Raw genomic sequence first — 20475 nt, 5'->3', positions numbered from 1 at the left:
TAATCTTTTGCTTCATATATAAATATAAAATTCTACATTAAAATCAAAGGCATCTTCTGAAGTCATTTTTTAATTTTGTGCAGAGATAAAAATGATGCTAGATGTTGTGAATGTGTTGCAAACAGGCTGTGTGGCCTGACCTATGAAGGTGCAGTGGATACATCGTCAACCTGAATGCTGAGGTCGTCGGTTTGAAACCCTGGGCTTGCCTGATCAAGGCCCATATGGGAGTTGATGCTTCCCACTCCTCCCCACCCCTTTATCTCTCTCTTTCCTCTCTCTAAAATCAATAAATAATATCTTAGGACAATTTTTTAAAAAATGAAACAGGTTGTGTGTTTAATATGGTTGTTATTAGCCATGTGTAGTTACATTAAACTTAGTTAAATTAAAAGGTAAGTAAAGTGGAAAATTCAGTTTCTTTATGAGCATTACACACATTTCAAACACGCCCTAACCACATGCTGCTAGTGATTAGTATTAGGGACAGTGCAGATAGGAAACAGTCTCATTGCCGCCAGAAGTTCTGCTAGTATATAAGGGGTTACATCAGCTTTGTGACAAAATTGTCAGGAAAGGAGAAAGAAAATTAATTTCTTATTTTTGTCTCTCTCTGTTGCTTTCTAAGTTTTTAAGTTGTTGACTGAATGTATATAGGAGACCAAATGATGAAAAACAGTAAATATTAATAGGAAGAGTTGCCAGATTTCTAGGGCCTCTCCTGTATTATGCATCATCAAGGGAATATAAGAACTGATATGGAGCATTCTTTCACTGTCTACACAATGTTTTCCAGAACCTTCCCTATTTACACATTACTATCTAAGGTATCTTTTATATTCTATATCAAGAGGTGCAGAATGGTTGTTACAAAAAAAACAAACTTTAACAAGATGCCTCCAAACTTTTGAAGACAGAAAGTAATAAAGATGTTAACATGGTATTGCACAGTGGAGAATTCTAAAAGCCTTGCAGGAGAAATAGCACAACCTGTAAAAAAAAGAGCAATGCTATTAGCTTCATTAGGAGTTTTATAATTATTCAATTTTCTTCCCGAAATGCTGAGCATTGATGTGTTTGTGGAGAGTCACACAGGCCTGCTAATGTGATGAGTCCTAGTCACCCTTAAGGGTGCTCATCTCTCATAGAAACTCATTTCACATCTCATCAGTTATAACCAGCAGCTGAGGAACCTGGTTTTTCATTTCTTTGAGTTAAGAATACAGACAGAGAACTACAGGTAATAGAATGAAGGATGGGATTTTTCCCTAATGAGCCTAGCTTGAGCAACCCCATTTCTGGAAATGGAACAAGCCTCTGCTCTTTTTCCTCAGGGCTCTCGGCAGAGTGATCACTGTGACATACTCCAAGGTGTTGTTTTAGGAGTTTAGGGAAAATACGGCAGGCACGTTTGTTCCAGGTATGCAGTCACTGACTGCATGACTGATGCTGTCTTGTCCCTTTGTCCAGTGCTTGGCGGAGTGATTTTGTATTGAGCTCTGCAGACTCCTAGAAGTAAAAATATTATGGCACGTGTTTCAAAGAGATGCTTTAGACAGCAGTTTCAAAAGATACCGACATTTTAGAACGAACTGATTGTGTGACTAAAGAGATCAAGGCTTTTTCCTTTTCTAGATATTAATTGTTGACAGGAATTTGCAAGTAACAGCTATTGTGTACAGAGACAAGAAAAAAAACTAAGAAAAGGACCCTGTCTGGGAGACGAGAGTCTTTTTGAGTGTATGTTCAATGCTGCTCTTTCCACAATAAAGAATTAAAAAATCAGGCTGTCACTTGTATCTGAGCAAAGGGTTGAGATGAAAATAAAGCATCCTCCAAATGCATCAAAGACTGAACTTGAATGTTTTTCCTCAGTTATGATTAGGTAGAGATCTTGTCGCTTCCTAGATTATTTTAACTCTAACTTAAGTATTGCATTCTGCATTCATCTTCAGGTTATAACGAAGCATTACAAAAGTCAGGTTCTTGAACACAAGGACAATATCCAATCTAGAGTTCATCAGGTCATACAAAAATAAAACACAATGAACACAGATGATAGCATTCTCTCAGTATGAAAACTTTTTTTTCCTTTGAAAACTGTGAGGGTGGAGTAAAATAATTCTTGTGGCTAACAGAATACGTTCTATGTAGGTCTAAAATAATGTGTTTCCCCTGTCTAAGGTAAGTCGGTCAGTGGCCCATGGCTTCCTGCTTTTCTCAAGTGAAAAATACCAGTTATGACATTATCTGCTTTAATTTTACTCAGGAATAACCTCCTAACTTATTATTATTGTTTTATTGTTTTCAGGATAACAAAACAGTTTTACAAAGCTGGAGATTTTATTTAGGGAGCACTATCTTTGTTTTTTGTTTTTGTCTTGGTGGATACTGATAAAAAGCAATTCAAATGATAATTCTTAACAATCATGTTTACTTCACATTTTAGTTGATATTTTTAAACATATTTCTGTTTGATGTTTCACATCTTGAAAAACACATTTCACATGCAATATATTATTTGATCTCCAGAAACACTCTGGAAGGGGTCATCTGATATACTTGCTTGGTCTCATTTCACGTATGTGAAAACTGAATCTCTAAACTTTAGTGACTTGCATATGCTCCCAGAGTCAGGAAGTAGGGATGCTGCTGTCAGTGTCAGGAGCATCTCTATCTCCCCTAAGCCCACTCTTGAATGCTCAATAAAATGCTGTATACTTAAAAAAAAAAAAAAGAGCACAGTGTTATTTGTATTAAGAACATAGACTCTAGAACCAGCTGATCAGAGTGGGGGTCTTGGTTCTGATTTATCAACCATGTCACACTGGTCAACTTACTGATCCTCTTAGGCCTCTGTTTACTCACCTATAAAAAGAAAACAAAAATAGCATCTCTTTCCTTTATAACCATGTTGGTAAACTGTGAAGTGAGTTAATAATTACTTATAAAAATATCTGGGACATACTAAATGCTCATGATTGTTATAATAATTATGATTAAGGTTATTGCTCTCTCCTTAAATTTTTGTTCTTATCTCTTCTTTCTGTTTATTTTTGTGTAATTTCAGAGTTGCGTCCCCAGGTAGCATTCAGTAGTAATCACAATAACAATGTCTCCACCAATGCGTATTTTCTGACAAATCTTTTGCTATCTTTATCTTTACACTGTCTACTTTAATGTGTTGATTGAATTAAAGTTTGGCTCACAGCATTTTCTTAAAGAAACCTCGATTTTACAGTCACATCCTGTAAATAAATCCCATCATATTTCTGTAAGAGAGTCACGCAAGCTCTGAAATGACTTCGTCATACATTTGATTATATACATATCCTAACAAGGCTGTTGTCAACCCACATGCCATATTATGAAGACTAGAAAAGGGAGTCCCTTCTTCAGGATGAACTTAGATCCTCCCCAGAGCATTTAATTTGACAAATTTAGCACAAGTATACTTTCAGCTCCCAATCACCCCTTTGGCTTTGGCTGGGTGCCTGTGTGCAGTGAACAACCTGAGCAACTAACTGGATGCAATGGCCTGTCCTCTAGCACCTGTAGATCACATGGCTTTTGCAGCTGAAACCGCTAAATGTGGCACTGCAACGTAGACATTGGAGACATACCTCGTGGTACTTCTTCACAGTTTTCCCTGAACTGCACTTGCAGGACTTCCAGTTGACGGTTCCGCAGCCACAGTTCCCTCCGCAGCGCTGCACAAGGAGGCAACGTGGAAAGAAGACCACATTGGTCAGCTTCAGCTCCTCTCTTAAGTTAACTGAGTAATTCCTGGGGGTGCAACTGTAACGCTTGACATCATCATTGAGCCTGTCCAGGTCAACTGCAAGACACATACACACACACACACACTGTAAGCAAGTCACAGCTCTAAGCAGAACGCTCAGCGTGTGTTTTGGGGAATGGGGTGGGGGAGAGCCTGTAAGGGCGATCTTATCGCCAGGATTGAATATGTCCTTGGGATCTCAATTACTATACTAAACACCAGAGGTGGAAAATCTAATTTTTCTTCTGTCCTTAAAAAAAAAAAAAAAAGCAGCAACAAAGAAAAATAACCCCCCCCCCCCAAAAAAAAAACCTCTCAAAAAGTTGGCTACATCAATATATTGGCTCAAATTTTGTTGTACCTTTTATAATGCAAAAATAAGTGTTCTGAGGAAACAAAAATAAAATGACCAGCAATTTGAAAATAATTGCCTTTATCTTTATAAAGGTGCTTCTTGATTCTAAATAAATCTTGACTCTAAGCTATTACTTAAACATAATTTGAATTATATCAGGGACAATCACGCTAATATATTTAACTGGCAATAAAATTTTATGAGTAAATGTGAGAAAGAAAAAGGTTTTATGTCATTTTAACTCAAAGGTTAACCAAAACGTCAAAGGAAATGGCATTTTGGGGTTATGAATATGATGCGTATTTGTGCAGTGGGTCCTAGATGGCAGTATGCTTAGTGGTTAAATTCTCGGGCTCTGCAGTAAAGCCTTCATATCACAGCTGGTCCTCCTTTAGTTAGCAAGTTAATGAACAGCTCTGAACCTCTACTTCCTCATCTGTGAAATGTAAATAGTAAACTACCTATTTCACAGCAATATTTGAAGGACTGAATCTAGTGTGCATTGCACTCAATTAATGCTATTTATTATTTTTTTATTCCTTTTGTTTTTGTTTTTGGTTTTTTTTCCTGCATATTTCCCATTAAAGTCAAGTGGTCAAAAATTGAAAGAAAAAAATTCAGGCCTTCTCTATATCTTTTTTTTTTCCTTTCTTTCTTTTTTTTTTTTTTTTTTTTTTTTTTAGAGAGAGACAGAGAGAGAGGGATAGACAGGGACAAGGACAGACAGACAGGAATGAAGAGAAATGAGAAGCATCAGCTCATAATTGTCACACCTTAGTTGTTCATTGATTGTTTTCTCATATGTGCCTTGACCAGGGGGCTCCAAATGACCTAGTGTCTCCTTGCTCTAGCTAGAGAGACCTTGGGCTCAAACCAGCAACCTATGGGCTCAAGCCAGTGACCATGGGGTCATGTCTATAATCCCATGCTCAAGCCGGTAACCCTGAACTCAAGTTGGTGATTCTGCACTCAAGCTGGCAACCTCGGGGTCTCAAACCTGGGTCCTCAGCATCCCAGGCTGATGCTCTACCCACTGCACCACCACTTGGCCAGGGTCTACTTCTTTCTTTTGGACACTAATCTACATGAATGATTGTCCAGGGGGTATTGTTACTGGAACATCTATGAACAAAGAGCATTACCATAAATTATCAATTTTACTCATAAATATGTACAGGAATTATATTTGTAAGATTATGTTATTTAAATGACATTTTAATGAGTGGTCTAAAAATCTATCTAATCATCCATCCTCTTGACATCTAAGCTCTCCAACTGGTGAGCACATACACGACTATCTTCTCAGAAGAATGCAGTTAGGAAAAAGTCCCTAGTCTGCACGGGTTCTGCACTATTTCCTAGTCCACTCCCCTTGTCAATGAATAGGCCGCTGCAGGCAGAACCCCACCACTGTTAGGCAGATAGCATCAGGCTGATGCTGGACTCCAGCCCCAACGTCTGTCTTAGTCATAAACAAACACTGTTTGAGGAGCAGTAAAAAAGTGCTTTCTTGGTTAGAGGTCTAAGGCTAAGGATGCTGTTAGTAGACTACATTTGAGGGAAAGCGGAAGGAAAGAAGGCACTAGTGGGTAAAGAGTCCACTTAACCCCATGAAGTCAGCTGAAAGGCTGGTCAAATGGCTGCATGACCCCTTGAATAAAAAATAAAATGGCAATTGGCTTGGTGCCCTTCCCTGGGTACCTTTTCAGATATGCAACTATGCATTGATTCTCAAGGTCAAAGGTTTTTTCCCAACTGTTATATGCTGTGCCCAGGACACTGTGGGGCTGAATAAATGCTAAATAATTACTGTGTATAATTTATTGCTCTTTTTTCTTTCTTCCTTTGTAAAGACATCATAAGTTTAGCTTAAATCAATCCAGATTTAAATTGAATGAACTCTGTCTTGGGAAAGGAACAATTTTATTGCTGCTCAAGCCCTGAACATAACTGCAAGCAAAGCAGGAAGAATTACATAAATGGATTAAGAAGTGCAGTAATCATCCATTACAAGTGTCACCTTGAGATAAACAGTGATGCTGGCCCGTGCATTACCGGGCCCGTGGGCAGGGCTGATGCAGAGGGCCAAATCTGCCGCTTCTTATAATGGGAACATTTTGTCTAGCATCACAGAGTAAAGAGATACAATTAGCAAGAAGAGGTTGTGATGTGTGGGAAGGAAGTAGAGTTTCCTTTAGTCCAGCCCTCTGCTAGGGACCTTATGTATACAACTACATTTCCTTGTTCCCCCACACTTTCAAAGTGGGTATTAGTTGTCCAAAGTGAACAGTTAGTAGGAAAACTGGAAATGAAACCCTTTTTCCTTTTGCTCTATAGTCTTTGTCACAGCAAGCAGAATGGGGGAATGACAGGTATGCAGCAGCTGAAGGAAGGATACCTCCCACCCTGTGATGTATCAAGCTTTTCTGTAGGCTGTTGTACTAAGATTGGGGTGGTAAATGGCTACATCCTTATCTCCAGAATATATATATGTATCTCCAAGCCAAATTACATTATGCTTTCCTTAAGAAAGTATAGCTAAACCCCAAAAGCCCTCAACAAACCAGAATAATGTCTGTATGTCTTACCTGCCTTAAGACACAACCTTGCACATTGTACAACAGTCTACTGACCAGCACTGGCTACTTCCGTTTCCTACCTGCCACTAACAGATTTACCAGGCTGCCAGGTTTATGCATCAGTTTCCTAACGTGACTAAGAACTGTGGCCCAGTGTGACCACCGTAGCATCCAACTGCTCAGCTTACCAGGGTATTGAAACCATCAAGGCACTCAATTTAGAACTAGAACTAAAAGCTTCTTCTGACTGGATGCAAATAACTTCAATGCCAGACTGCAGACTTCAAGTGGGGGATATTGAGTTCCAGTCAGGGAGGAAGACTGATTAGCTGTGCAGCAGAGCAGGGAGCCAGGCCAGGGGCTGAGCAGCAATTAAGACTTCTGTGGTGCTTTGGTGACGAAGGGGGCTCCAGTGTGAGTCTGCTGAGAGGGAAGAAGGCTAAGAGGTACAAATCCAGGGAGAAGGGCTGCCCTTTCCTTTCCTGCTTCAGTCTCCATGGTGGAACATTATAGGGCAGCAAGGACCTTCCAAATTTAATTCAAAGGCCCATTAATTTCATGTAGTTTCCCTAGATCGCCCAGGTGTACATAATGTTATGATTTCTCTTTTTCTGTCCTTTTGGATTTGAGCCTTCTTGCCTTTTCCTGCCTCTTTGATATCAGTTAAGTTTTTTGGGCTGTGCACTGGCAGTCTGTAAGAAAGGCTGAGAAAGCCTTACCATTCTCAAGGGCTTCTTCTGGACACACTCATCCCATAGGGCCCTGGCTGCAGAGTCCAGCCCAGTTAAAGAAGTTCCTTGGGCTGTGATACGAGTTCCAGGGTCTGTGCATTGGGGTGGGAACATGTAAAGCAATAGTATATAGGAGAAGGCACACCCTTGTTCAGTTTCTATTAAGGCTTAGGTGTGGGAGAAAGGTGAGTCAACCTGGTATTTTTATCTTGGCCATCTATATACCTACGTACCAGGTAACATGAAAAGCTCTGCACATACATAATTGCAAGAAATCTTCATAAACACTATGATTTACATACCATTATTGCCTTATTTTTATAGTAAAGAAAATTGAGCTTTTGGAAAGTTAAAAACAAAAGTCCAAAGCCACATGCTCAGTCAGTGGTCGAGCCAGAGTTTGAATCCAGGTTCTGTAATGCCTTTTGCACTTATGAGCCCCAGTCTGAAGAGTGGAAAGCAGGTGCAATGAGCAGCTTCCACCAGCCATGTTGCCTTCCCCCAGGAAACACTGTCCAAATAACTTGGCTTCCTTAGTGTGCTGATAGGCACGGACCTGTCATTTTCAAAATGTCACTTACACACACCCAAGCATGTGCTCCTATGTACACATATCTATTTATTGGAGTCTTCTGGAAAGGTATACCATATTCTGGCTAATAAACCTGGCAAATGTAAGAGAGACTATTTTTTTCCTTGGTATTTAACAATATAACACCTTTCATCTTTTCCTCTGAACTAAGGAGACTTTTATCTATGTATGATCTTCATTTTGTTTTATCATTTTATTTATTTATATGCTTTTCTCCCACTAAACTGTAAGGTTCTAGGAAGCAAAGAGTCAATCATCTTTTTATCCCCCTCTCCTAGTGCTCTGCCCCTAGTGGAAGGACCAAATATAGATCATTTAAATATACCTCTTCTAAAACCATTTGGTTTCAACAATTAGAAGCAGAGTACTGCTGAAATAAACACAGTATCTGTGTAGTCTAAACGCAGCCATTTTAGAATATTTGAAATATCAATTATAATCCAACAAAAAATAACTAAAGTCACTATGCACTTCTGGACAAGTGTTTCTGATTTTCTTTAAAATATCTATCTTATGATTCTGAATAAACAGTCAGAAACTTAAAAGGAAGATTAGAGAAAGTTTTGGCCATTGACAGCCCTACTAAGCAATTCAAGTTTTCTTTGCAAGAAATAGGTACTCAATAACCACTATTGGAATAAATAAAACATAAACCAAACTACTGATGGTGTTAGGTTAGAATCAAGAAACTGTGGTTCAAGAACTATAATGCATGAAGCTGTTACACCAAAACCCATGGAACCTAGAAGCAGGTGCTGCACAGAGTAGTAGATGGCATTAAGAAGGTCCCTATCACATACCTCAAGCTGCTCAGGAATATGTCCTTTGCCAAATGGAAAACAATGTTACAAGCTGTCATATTAAATGTGAAATTTTTGACTTTGATGTTACAACACTAGATTTATGGTGCTTTGCGTTGGGGTAGGAGGTAAGAAGAATATATAAATAATTGCAGCATTTTTATATTAAGCAACTATGGGATCTCAGCTTTTTTCAAGGTTCATAAATTTCCCAGAAGAGGTCTTCACCTCTATGGACATTACAACCTCACTGTAATTTTCTGGTTTCCTTTTCTATAAATCAGCAAATGATTGTGAAAACTGTTTTCACATTCTGATCCCAATTTAGAAGCACAAGTAGATCTGGAAAGAAGAATTACTTTATAACATTGAATGAGGGAATATCAAGATATTTTAAACTTGAAATCTAGAATTCATGACTACATTTGCTGGTTTAATTTTTAAAGAATGCAAACATTTACCACTTGTGTTTACAGAAATCAACCTAATTCACATTAGAAAAGTTCCAAATCAAACAATTCCTAATTTTCAGGATTTAGAAACATTATTAAGCAATGAGCGAATGAAAATTTTTTGACTACTTACTATGTGCCTGGTATTGTGTGAGCTGCTTTCACAAATTCCAATATCAATGAATTCCATAACACACCTTAGAAAATATTATTCCTATTTGATAGTGGAAACTGAGATGGAGGAATTAAGTGACTTGTCTAAAATCACTGGACATAGAGTTGGCACTTGACGGATATGTGCTTGAAAATGAATAGATGAATGCATGATTTATATGCAAGGTGCTGAATTAGGCATTAAAGCAGCTCACACCATCATATGGTAATTCTCTGAATTCTAGGAACTCATAACCTGGGGAGATGTATAAAATACATCTATGATATAAAAAATGACAAAACAAATTAGAAGATGGAAAGAATCAAGGAGATCTTAAATGCCTCTCTTTTTCTCATTTTCTAGACTAAAAGTCTCTGAACTTTAAACCCCGTTGTGTTTCCCAAATGTGGGCTTTGCAAGCAACAAACCCAGATTACTGCCATGATTCTCTATACTTTGTAGCTGTCACAGAATGTTTCTGAATTTGTTTCTTTACCACCTGATTTTTTGTCTAAAAGGAATTATTGCCACAATATATTTTATTTATTCTTTAGATATTAGCCTTGTATGTTAAAGTGCTTTACATGATGATGCTAAAAGCTATTTGTCCCTTTACTGGGTTTGTGAGTTTGTTAAAAGATAAGGAATGAAGAATGCAAATGGTTTATTGCTCAGCTGGTCACTCTGATACCATCCTGTACTGATAGTACCTTTCCAGTATGATACTGTTACGTATCATACACTGCAGTGAAAATAACCAACTTTTACCTAAATAAAAAATTGATTTTAAAAATAGAAATAAGAATACTTTCTTGCCAAAAAATTTATTGAGATTAAATGCATGTCCTGGCCAGTTAGCTTAGTTGGTTAGAGAGTCATTCTGAAACACCAAGGTTGTGGGTTTGATCCCAGGTCAGTTCAAATAAGGAAGCAACCAATGAATACACAACTAAGTGGAACAACAAATAAATGCTTCTCTCTTTCTCTCTCTTTTGTCCTTTTTTTCTCTCTCCCCTATCCTCCCTCTGTCTTTTTAATTAAAAATTAAATAAAAAGAAAATTGAATGAGCTAAGAGCGCTTGAAGCAAATAAAGGTTCAGATCCTAGTTCTCAGTAGGTATGCCCCACACTATTACTGAAATCAGTAAAACAGATCAATGAAGTAAGGATAAGAATAGAATCAGCCAAACAGCTGAGATTCTGCAATTGGTGATCCCTAAGAAAAGCAAGGTCATGGCCACCTTGGTTTAAATGTTAAAAGGCAACAATGTGTGTATTCAGTTTAATTTCATGGAATTTAGCACTGTCCTTTGCAAATAAAGACACTTATTGAGCCAGATCTCCCAGCATCAGCAATTTTAGCATGAACATGTGATCTATAAAGGTTGTGCCTTCTTCTTAAGTCCATTTGGGTCCTGAGAAAAAGGATGCTGGAGGGATTCCCAATGTTTCAGAGAAAACACGGGCACAGGGTCCACAATGCAAACCCAATCATCTTTAACAAGAGTGACTGTGGTGGAAAAGGCACATTTGCCCACCAGGATACTAAAAGTTACCTATGGTTTGCCACTGCCAAATGGCTTTTTCTAATCAATTTGCATTTGAATTGTATGCCTAGATGGAAGGAATAACTTTAATGATAAAAATGAGGTTAAGATACCTTCAATGCTCCACTAGATGTAAAGGTGAGGCTATACTGGTCATGGGAGTGGATCCTTATCCTTGCGCTGAGATTTTCTTCAAATGTTTCATGTGTGTGCCCTTGTAGACACATGCAACATGATAAACAAAAGGACGGTTTTTAGCAATGCTTTCTGGAAAACTGAGTGAGTGGGGAATCTAGATACTTACAAATCATATGGATCATAAACAATGGCTACAGTCTATACAGAAAAGATTTGTAAAGGAGGCCCTGGCTGGTTGGCTCAGTGGTAGAGCGTCGGCCTGGCGTGCAGGAGTCCCAGGTTCAATTCCCGGCCAGGGCATACAGGAGAGGCGCCCATCTGCTTCTCCACCCCTCCCCCTCTCCTTCCTCTCTGTCTCTCTCTTCCCCTCCAGCAGCCAAGGCTCCATTGGAGCAGTTTGCCCAGGCGCTGAGGATGGCTCTGTGGCCTCTGCCTCAGGCGCTAGAATGGCTCTCTGATTGCGGCAGAGCGTCGCACCCTGGTGGGCATGCCAGGTGGATCCCAGTTGGGTGCATGCGGGAGTCTGTCTGACTGCCTCCTCATTTCCAACTTCAGAAAAAAAAAAAAAAAAAAAAGATTTGTAAAGGAAACATACAGCAAGCAAAATGGTGCCAGAAGTTTTCTGGGTAAATAGTATCACAGAAAAGTTTAGTACTTGGCAATCATTTTGTAAACTTTGAATGAGTGTACTGATTATATAGCTGCTTAAATCTGACAATATTTGTATACACTGTAGGAGCTTCTCTGGATTACTGATGATTATCTTAGAGCCTTCCAGAGAAGAGAGCAGAGGAGTTCACAGAAATACCTTACTTCTGTGCATAATTTGTATTCAAGTAAAAATAGTAGCTATCATTTTTTGAGGGTCCACTAAGTTTTATATACTCGACTGTTATTAATCCTAACACAACTTTGCAAAATAGTTATAATTAGAGACACTTAAATTGCAGAACATAGGCTCAGGACATATAAGTGACTTCTTCAAGCCTACTAGTCTTAGGATTTGATTTAGAACTTTATTCCAAGTTTATATAACCACAGAGTCCATGTTCTTCCATTACAGCACTCTTTCTTTTACTCTGTTTCTATAAAATTTGTGGTAAACAATTTTAACATTGATAAAAGCTTTTACTTGGTATATACCACATGGTTTTGGAAACTCAATAAAGTTAATCCTCATTCAACATGAGAAATTAGAAAAATAAATCCGTTTTGACTTAATGTGCCAAGAACTTCTGTTCATTTAATTTAAAGAGAGATACGTAGTTACAGAAGAATGACATCTCCAGACTGATGTATCTGATCCATCACTGGTCTCAGCCAAAGGGTATTTTAAAAATTCTTTCACGGATCTCAAATAGGCAGATAAAGTTACACACATTCAACTTGTGGCAACTTCAACTTCTTTCTAAAATATGTTCATCTCTTATTATACTCTGTAGTTACTTACCACAGTCTAAATCACTATTGAAAGAGCAAACTTGTATTTTCTTGGTTTGCATGCAGGGGCATAACAAAGAAACAGCTATATATGACTAATTTAAAAATAAAAGGTGCTCTGACCTAAGAGAATATTTTGGTACACAAGATGTTTATTTCACTTAATCCTGTTTCTTATGCCAGTTATTTACCTGTAAATAGTTTTCAAATTAAAGAGTCAAGTGTTTTAGATCTTAGAGAGGAATCTAATAATTGGTATTAGATCCTTGGAAACAGGCTGATAATTATCTCAGAGTCATAATATCCAACCATTTAGAATCTTAAAAATTATATATTTTAAACTGCATCATTTAGAATCAATTTAATATCAATATATTTGCTCCATGCAATATTAAAATACTAATTTTCTAAAAGAAGAATGCATATCAATTTGGGTATGTGCATCAAAAAATTGGTAACTCTTTTTAAAGCATAATTATAGTTCAAAATTATTAACATGGACTACCTCAACAATTATTTCTGTATTTTTATCACAACATTTAAATTGTGAAAACAGTCTTCCCTCTTGCTAAACACATTCTGGAAAATCAAGTTTTTCTGGAATGAGTAAAAGAACAGATCTCACATTGTTAATCTCTATAAATTGCTTCTTAAGTAATGGCCAGTCTAGTAACTTAAACCAATCATTTAATTGAGATATGTCAAATTTCACGTTATTAACTTGAATGTATAAACACTGTCAAGTTTAAAGGTGTGTGTTTTAGTGCAATCATAGAAGAGCTGAAGTTAAACTTCGGTGGTTATACAATTCAGAGGGTATAATTACGTAGCTTGTAGAACAACCATATGATTTTTTAACCTACTTATGTGCAAATCTGTGGTAGAATTATCATTATCAGAGTAAGTAAATGACACTTGAACTTCAGACAGTTTTTATTTATTTAATTCTTTTCTTAATGATTTTTTTTTTTTTTTTGTATTTTTCAGAAGTTAGAAGCGGGGAGGCAGACAGACTACTCCTGCATGCACTGGACTGGTATCCATCCAGCATGCCCACCAGGGGGCGATGCTCAGCCCCTCTGAAGTGTTGCTCCCCTGTAACTGGAGCCATTGTAGCCCTGAGGCGAGGCCATGGAGCCATCCTCAGCACCTGGGCCAACTTTGCTCCAATGGAGTCTTGGCTGTGGGAGGGGAAGAGAGAGAGAGAGAGGAAGGAGAGAGGGAAGGGTGGAGAAGCAGATGGACACTTCTCCTGTGTGCCCTGGCCAGGAATCGAACCCAGGACTTCCACACACGAGGCCAATGCTTTACCACTGAGCCAACCAGCCAAGGCAGTTTTTATTTTTTCTAATTGAGCAGCTTTGCGGTTGAAAGCAGGAGGCTGGAATTTTGGCAAAACTGGGTTTGGAAACTACAGTTATCTACAGATTTCAATTATCCATACTGTCTTTTTCTCCATTATCTCCTAGAAAACTGAAAGTTGAATTTGTTAACTTGTTATATTATCTTCAATCCAGAAGTTCTTATAGACAAATTGGAGCTTACCTATTATTTTTGAATTTTTAAAAAAACAGACATTAAGTGCTGGATTTCTGGTTTCGATACTTGACAATATATCTGTCTGTTTTCTCTCCCTCTTTTCCCTAAATTTTTACTATACCCTTCCTTCCCATTTTTAACTCTATTATTTATTTATTTATTTATTTATTTATTTATTTATTTTTGGTGAGGTAGATAGAAAGCGAGGGGGAGACAGAGAGAAATAGGAAGGGAGAGAGATGAGAAGCATCAACTTGTAGTTGCATCACTTTAGTAGTTCATTGATTGTTTCTCATATGTACCTTGTATGAGAGGCTCCAGTAGAGCCAGTGACCCCTTGCTCAAGCCAGCAACCTTCAGCTCAAGCCAGTGACTTTGGGCTTCATACCAGCAACTATGGGATCATGTCTATGATCCCACAGGCAAGCCATTGACTCTAGTCTCAGGTTGGTGAGTTTGCACTGAAGCTGGTGAGCCCATGTTCAAGCTGGTGAACTTAGAGTTTTGAACCTGGGTCTACAGCATCCCAGGTTGATGCTCTATCCACTGCACTACCACCTAGTCAGGTTCAACTTTTCTCTTAAAGAGAACTAAAAACTGACTGTTACCTATTTATCTAATCTCTTTTCAATTAAACAGCAGAAACAAAGCCTAAAATTTAATTTAATTTTTATTTATTTAATTTTTTATTATTTTTTTCCTTTCCTTACAGTGACAGAGAGAGAGAGGGGGGAACAGACAGGGACAGATAGACAGGAACAGAGAGAGATAAGAAGTATCAATCATTAGTTTTTTGTTACGATACCTCAGCTGTTCATTTTTAAATTTATTTTTAAACTTAATTTATTGTGTTTACATAGATTGTAGTGTTGCCCTGATTGCATCATTTTAAATAATAACTGTTTCTACCTCATTCATAAGTTCTTCATCCAGCGTTTGTATTTTTTTTTTGAGTTTACAAAATTTTGTTTGTGATCCTTTGACAATTAAGGGTCATCTTAGAATCTTGCTCTTTGTTATCAAAAAAATCACCACTTTTGGTCAGTCTGGGCAAATCAGAAGAACAGATATTCAAGAGATAATTACAAATGATGTTTGCTTCTGCACAACATCATTAAAATACTATTGTTCTGATAATAAGAAACCATTTAATGGATCCTGTAAGGTTTACATTTTATTTGACACCTAATGGTGTCACCTAATAGGTAATAAGCTTCCATTATCTAAAACTATTTTTCTGTTTTTACTCTTTATTCACTGCTCCCTTTCTTATACATCAGGACACAAACCATGGATTTGTATTTTTAAGTTCTCAAAGCAGAAAATAACAGCTGAAATATTTTTTTTTTTAAGATTTTATTTATTTATTATAGAGAGGGGGGAGAGAGAGAGAAGGGGGGAGGAGCAGGAAGCATCAACTCCCCATATGTGCCTTGACCAGGCAAGCCCAGGGTTTTGAACCGGCAACCTCAGTGTTTCCAGGTTGACGCCCCATCCACTGCGCCACCACAGGTCAGGCAACAGCTGAAATATTAAACCTGACTTCCTTTGCTTTTGTGGTACATGCAGGTGGTTTGGCATCAGCGGAACAATAAACAATTAAATCAGCACATTTGTACAAGTGCAGAGGCTGTGGTGACTTGTCAATGTTAAGCGAAATGGTGCAGATCTGCCTCAGGACCATTTTAAACAAGAGATTAAGAAATAGAATGTAAGCCAACAGGAGAGAGTAATGCTTAGTCTGTCAGAAAAACCTAGAATGTCACCTTGAATGCTCTTACAAGGTTATTTCAGCAACCAAAGGCATTCTTAACAAAGCTATACTTCTTAATTAATGGGGTGGGTTTCTGTAAACTTTCAAAGTATATTAATATAGTCAAGTCCACAAACTTTAATTGAGCATCTAAAATGTATCAGAGACTGTGCCAAGTGCTATATATATTGGATGAACAATCTCTAAAACAGGGGTTGTGAGAAGTGGGGTGGGGAGAAGTAAAGAGGGATAAATATAGGGTGATGGAAAATGATTTAACTATGGGTGATGGATACACAACACAATTAACACTTCAAATGCTACATAAATATTTACTTGAAACCTATGTACTCTTATTGATCAATGTCATCCCATTAAATTTAATTTTCTAAATAAAATAAAATAAAACAGTGGCTCTCAAACCTGGCTGTCTTAAGGATGAATCTCAATCTCTTAGGGGCCATAAAATAACATCACTGCATTTGGTCCCACCCTCAGAAATTCAGAGTCAGTGTGTCTAAGATGGGACTAGGCATTTGTCAGTTTTTGAAGCTCTGCAGATGATTTTATAGTAAGCTAGAGTTGATACCTTTAAGACATAGGATTTCATTCTCTTTAAGGGACAATAATAATGCACTAGTAGAACATATAAATGCGGTGATTTCCCAAGTTCTCTGAACTTTGTTTGGGGTGGTGGGATTCACAGGGAGAGGGCTGGGAACAAGAAAGGCTTAACCAAGGAAGCAATACAAACATATTTCAGAACTCTATCTAAGCAGCTGCAGCTAGCTAACATTTCTTACACAAGGACTATTGGGCAAATGAGTTTGTAAAATTTGTGTTTTTTGAGTTTGCTCACTTCTATTGTTAAAAATGGCATTGGTCTGTGAAATTGCTAATTACCTTCCTGCTTGGGAAGGGCCATTGTTATGCTAATGTTTTGAAAAGGAGAGAAGAAGAAGAAGGAAGCCATTTTGGCAGAGTAGGAAGCCAAGATGGCAGGGTGCTGGAGGAGAAGCCAGTTTGTGCAGAGAGGAGAAGGGAGAAGGTGTGCAGATGGGGAAACAGAAGTGACTGAGACTGGTGGGGGCCTTTGATTTTAGGAAAAACCGGATGTGTCAGTAGTTTTATGAGCTCTGCGTGAAAGGGAAGTGTTTTTCCTCTCTGTGTGTTTACTCACTTGCCAGTTGCGAGGCTAGAATAAAGGAATGGCCCACCATCTTTTGGCTCCACTGTTTCTTTACTGTCTGCCCAAATCTAATGGGAACCTGTGTGTGCATAGCTGTGATGGCCACGATGGTAGTGGCCCCTGGCATTACAGCTATGTGCCAGGCTCTCTTAATGGCACTGCTAACAACAGTTCCTAGAAGTAGGTGTTATCATGAACACATTGCCAATGAAAAAACTGAGGCTCAGGAAGATTCAGTGACTTGCTAAAAAATCACAAAACTTACTTGTGGTAAGGTTAGGATTTAAACCAAGATACTCTGCCTCAAACCTAACACATTTTCTGAAGGAAAGGTCATATATTTAGGTGACTTTTAAGTATTTCCAAAAAATAGGTGTCAAGAAGGGCTGTCCCTGGAATAGCTGCAATGATTAAGATATTTGATGATAGAGTCGTATTTTATCATTTCTTTGTCCAATACCATTTTAAATGTTTTTCTTCGGTTTCTAAAATATTGTGAATATTTTACTTTTCTTTAAGTGAACAGAATAGATCCCAAAACAGCAATGCCTTACAGAAAAGCAATTTCTCCTTTGAGTTGAAGCTGATCTGAGGCCTGAGGAGATTCTGTTTGAGAGACACAGAGATGTGCATATGGAATATTTCCATAACATTAGGGCCACCTGTGACTCTCTTGTATGTTCAAAAGCGTACATTTTAAGTAAGCAGGATTATCACCTAAACTATAAGCAGGAGTTAAGTAGCCATTTTGATCCAAATGTTCTAATAGATTGTGCTTACCAACAGAAACATTATTTTCTAAAGCAACCCAGGCTCACAGTTCTTTAAAGTACCCCTGATATTACAAAGTACAGGAAACAAGCTATATTTTAGCTAAATAGTTTCACATCTATGATGTAAACTAGGCTTATAAGACTTATAGAGAAAATTTTAATTAAAAAATCCTATCAAATAAAAGAAGGTTATAATAGACTATAAATTATAGTTTTATTCAAAAGAGGAGTTTACAAGTTATTTCTCTATTATTATTATTATTATTATTATTCTCATCCTAAGATCATCTCACTCCGATATAGAAATAGGGTATTTATTTTTTAAGAGTTTAAGTATTATTGTTCTAACTCATATTTTCTCTGCCTGAATGTTTCTCTCTTCTTTCATTATACTTCCCTGAATCTTCTAATGGAACATGTGCCCTCACATACCTCCAGGCATCTTTGTTCTTCCTTGGGATATTTAGAGTCCATGAGCCACCCAGAACACCAAACATGTAGTAGGTCCTCATAAAAATTTTGTGTTTAATGAACATTGAATGAGTAGTATTGGAATCTACAAAGAGTTTTAGCCATTGCTTTACCTGGAGCACCTCCAATAACACTGAGTCCTGGGCTAAATTAATATGCATCAGAGAGGCACAGGAGATTATTACATAGGCTCTGTTATTGGATGAAGAGACCATAGCCCTAATGGCCCCTCCATTGCTAACTAGCCACCTAGGCTTTGGCAAATTATTTACTTCCTCTGACTTTGGTTACCTCCACTCTCTGTAGTTAATTAGTAATGTCTTACCTGCCTAGAATACAGAGCTCATCTGAATAATTTTATAAGGCTTTTTCTAGCTCCAAACTATGACAGGTCTTTGAATCAACCTTTTCTTAGTCCCATACAAACAACACAGTTTAGAGAAAACACAGACCTTCATATCAAGATGCTATGAAAAAGATATGTGATAATAGATTGACAATAATTAACTGATTTAAGTGAATTAAATATGTTGCATTGTTAATCCTTAATTATTATTATTGATACTACTCCTATCTGCTTATGAAGCACCTCTTATGCTCTGTTTCTTACCTTTTGACTTCCTGTCATGGTATGACCTGCCTCGATAATGAGGGGTGTCCAAATACAGATTATCAAGTTCTTCTTGCCATGACTCGGGACTGAAGTGCTTGAGCAGATCTTCCACAGTATCAAACTGGGCAATCGTTTCATCCAGAGCATCCGCAGTGAGAGTGGAGTCCGTTACTGATGGAGAGTGATAGGATACTCCCTAAGAGTGACATACAGCTCAGTGTACTCAGAAAATTGTTATGAAATGCAATAGTCATACAACTTTATGGAAAAAACATCAATAAGATTGTGATTATAAGACATCCTGTGCATTAATATCATGTGACAGCGCCCTTTCTAAACAAAACAATTAATTGGTAAATGATAGTCCTTCACTTTTTTGCAAATCCAAACCAGGTAGATCATAAAACTTTCACTTCATCTGAATTGTAATCATGAAAAAATACATAGGCTACATGGAAATATTAAAATTAAGGCATTCAATTTTCTGGTTCAATGTCCCAAATCAACCATATCCATATCCACATCCACATCCATACCAGGAACTAATGGTGAGCAATTAAATCTGAACTCCTTCCATGCAATTTTTGCATAACCTGTTCCATTCTCCCATGTTTGACCTCCATGCCCCTCTTTACAGGTTACCTAGGGCTGCAGGGCTTGAATTTGCTCTGGAGATATCTTGATAAAATTTGGCACTTTAACCAGCTTATTTACTGTCAACAGGATAATGAGCCATGAAACTGGCTCTCTTGACTTAAGAGTGGAAGATCCAAATGGGAAGCATAATGTATTTTTTTAAGTGCTGTAGATTGCTAGTGATCCTAGTTGTCATTAAGATGTTGTCAGGAGTACTTTTTAAATGGAGAACTCAACATCACTGAAAGTCGGGACAGGATTATGTATTTTGCCATGGCAGATATCCCCACATAAGTTTCTAAGCACTTACTTCACTAACCCTTGCACAATCTAGAGGTAAATGAGCCATGATTCAAGCATCTCTGTAAAAATTCATGACCCATTAACAGGGAAATAGAGAGCACATGGTCTCAATTGATTTCTAAATGTCTTTTAAAAAACTACCAAACAAGTAAGATGCCCCCAAGGGCAAATATCTCCTATCACTACTGGAAACTTGAAGTTAATGAAAACTTGTGTTTCTGGAACTTAACTGCAGTTTCCTATTGAGAAATAATATGCACCATAGCATCACAGACAGCAAAGCCCACATTTATATTCTCACTCTCAACTAATGTTTTCTCTTTTTAACTAATTGAAGTAAAAAAGTTTGTAGGCGATTTAATGACCACTTGCTTCAACAGGAATAGTCCCTCTTTAGCAAAACTAAGTGTGTAAAAGCATTAACCTACCATGGGTGTAATTCAGGAGTAGTTTTCAAATATGCCCTTTAGGGCAAAGTGAGTGGGGGAAAATGGGGCTTGGGCAATAGGGTGGGAAACATGAGATAGATGTGTGAAGGTGTCAGGTCAGCTCATTACACTAGGGAGTGGTGTGTGTGTGTGTGTGTGTGTGTGTGTGTGTGAAGCTGAACCCTGATTGAAGTATCTCAC

The 20475-nt window shown here is 37.8% G+C and overlaps 1 protein-coding gene across 2 annotated transcripts in view; it reads right to left on the bottom strand.

The window, feature by feature from the left end:
- Nucleotides 1-20475, bottom strand: part of PDGFD (platelet derived growth factor D) — a 268029-nt gene that overhangs the window by 7984 nt on the left and 239570 nt on the right. For both annotated transcript variants that reach the window (XM_066247658.1, XM_066247659.1), the window contains exons 5-6: nucleotides 18905-19103; nucleotides 3624-3838 (exon numbers count right to left, since the gene is read on the bottom strand). In XM_066247658.1, the coding sequence (XP_066103755.1) occupies nucleotides 3624-3838; nucleotides 18905-19103 (414 nt within the window). The remainder of the gene's footprint in view (nucleotides 1-3623; nucleotides 3839-18904; nucleotides 19104-20475) is intronic.

Source organism: Saccopteryx bilineata, chromosome 1 (assembly GCF_036850765.1).
Source record: "Saccopteryx bilineata isolate mSacBil1 chromosome 1, mSacBil1_pri_phased_curated, whole genome shotgun sequence".
NCBI classification, from domain to species: Eukaryota; Metazoa; Chordata; class Mammalia; order Chiroptera; family Emballonuridae; genus Saccopteryx; species Saccopteryx bilineata.
The sequence above is the reverse complement of the archived record's forward strand: the minus strand, read 5'-3'. Positions and strand labels throughout refer to the sequence as shown.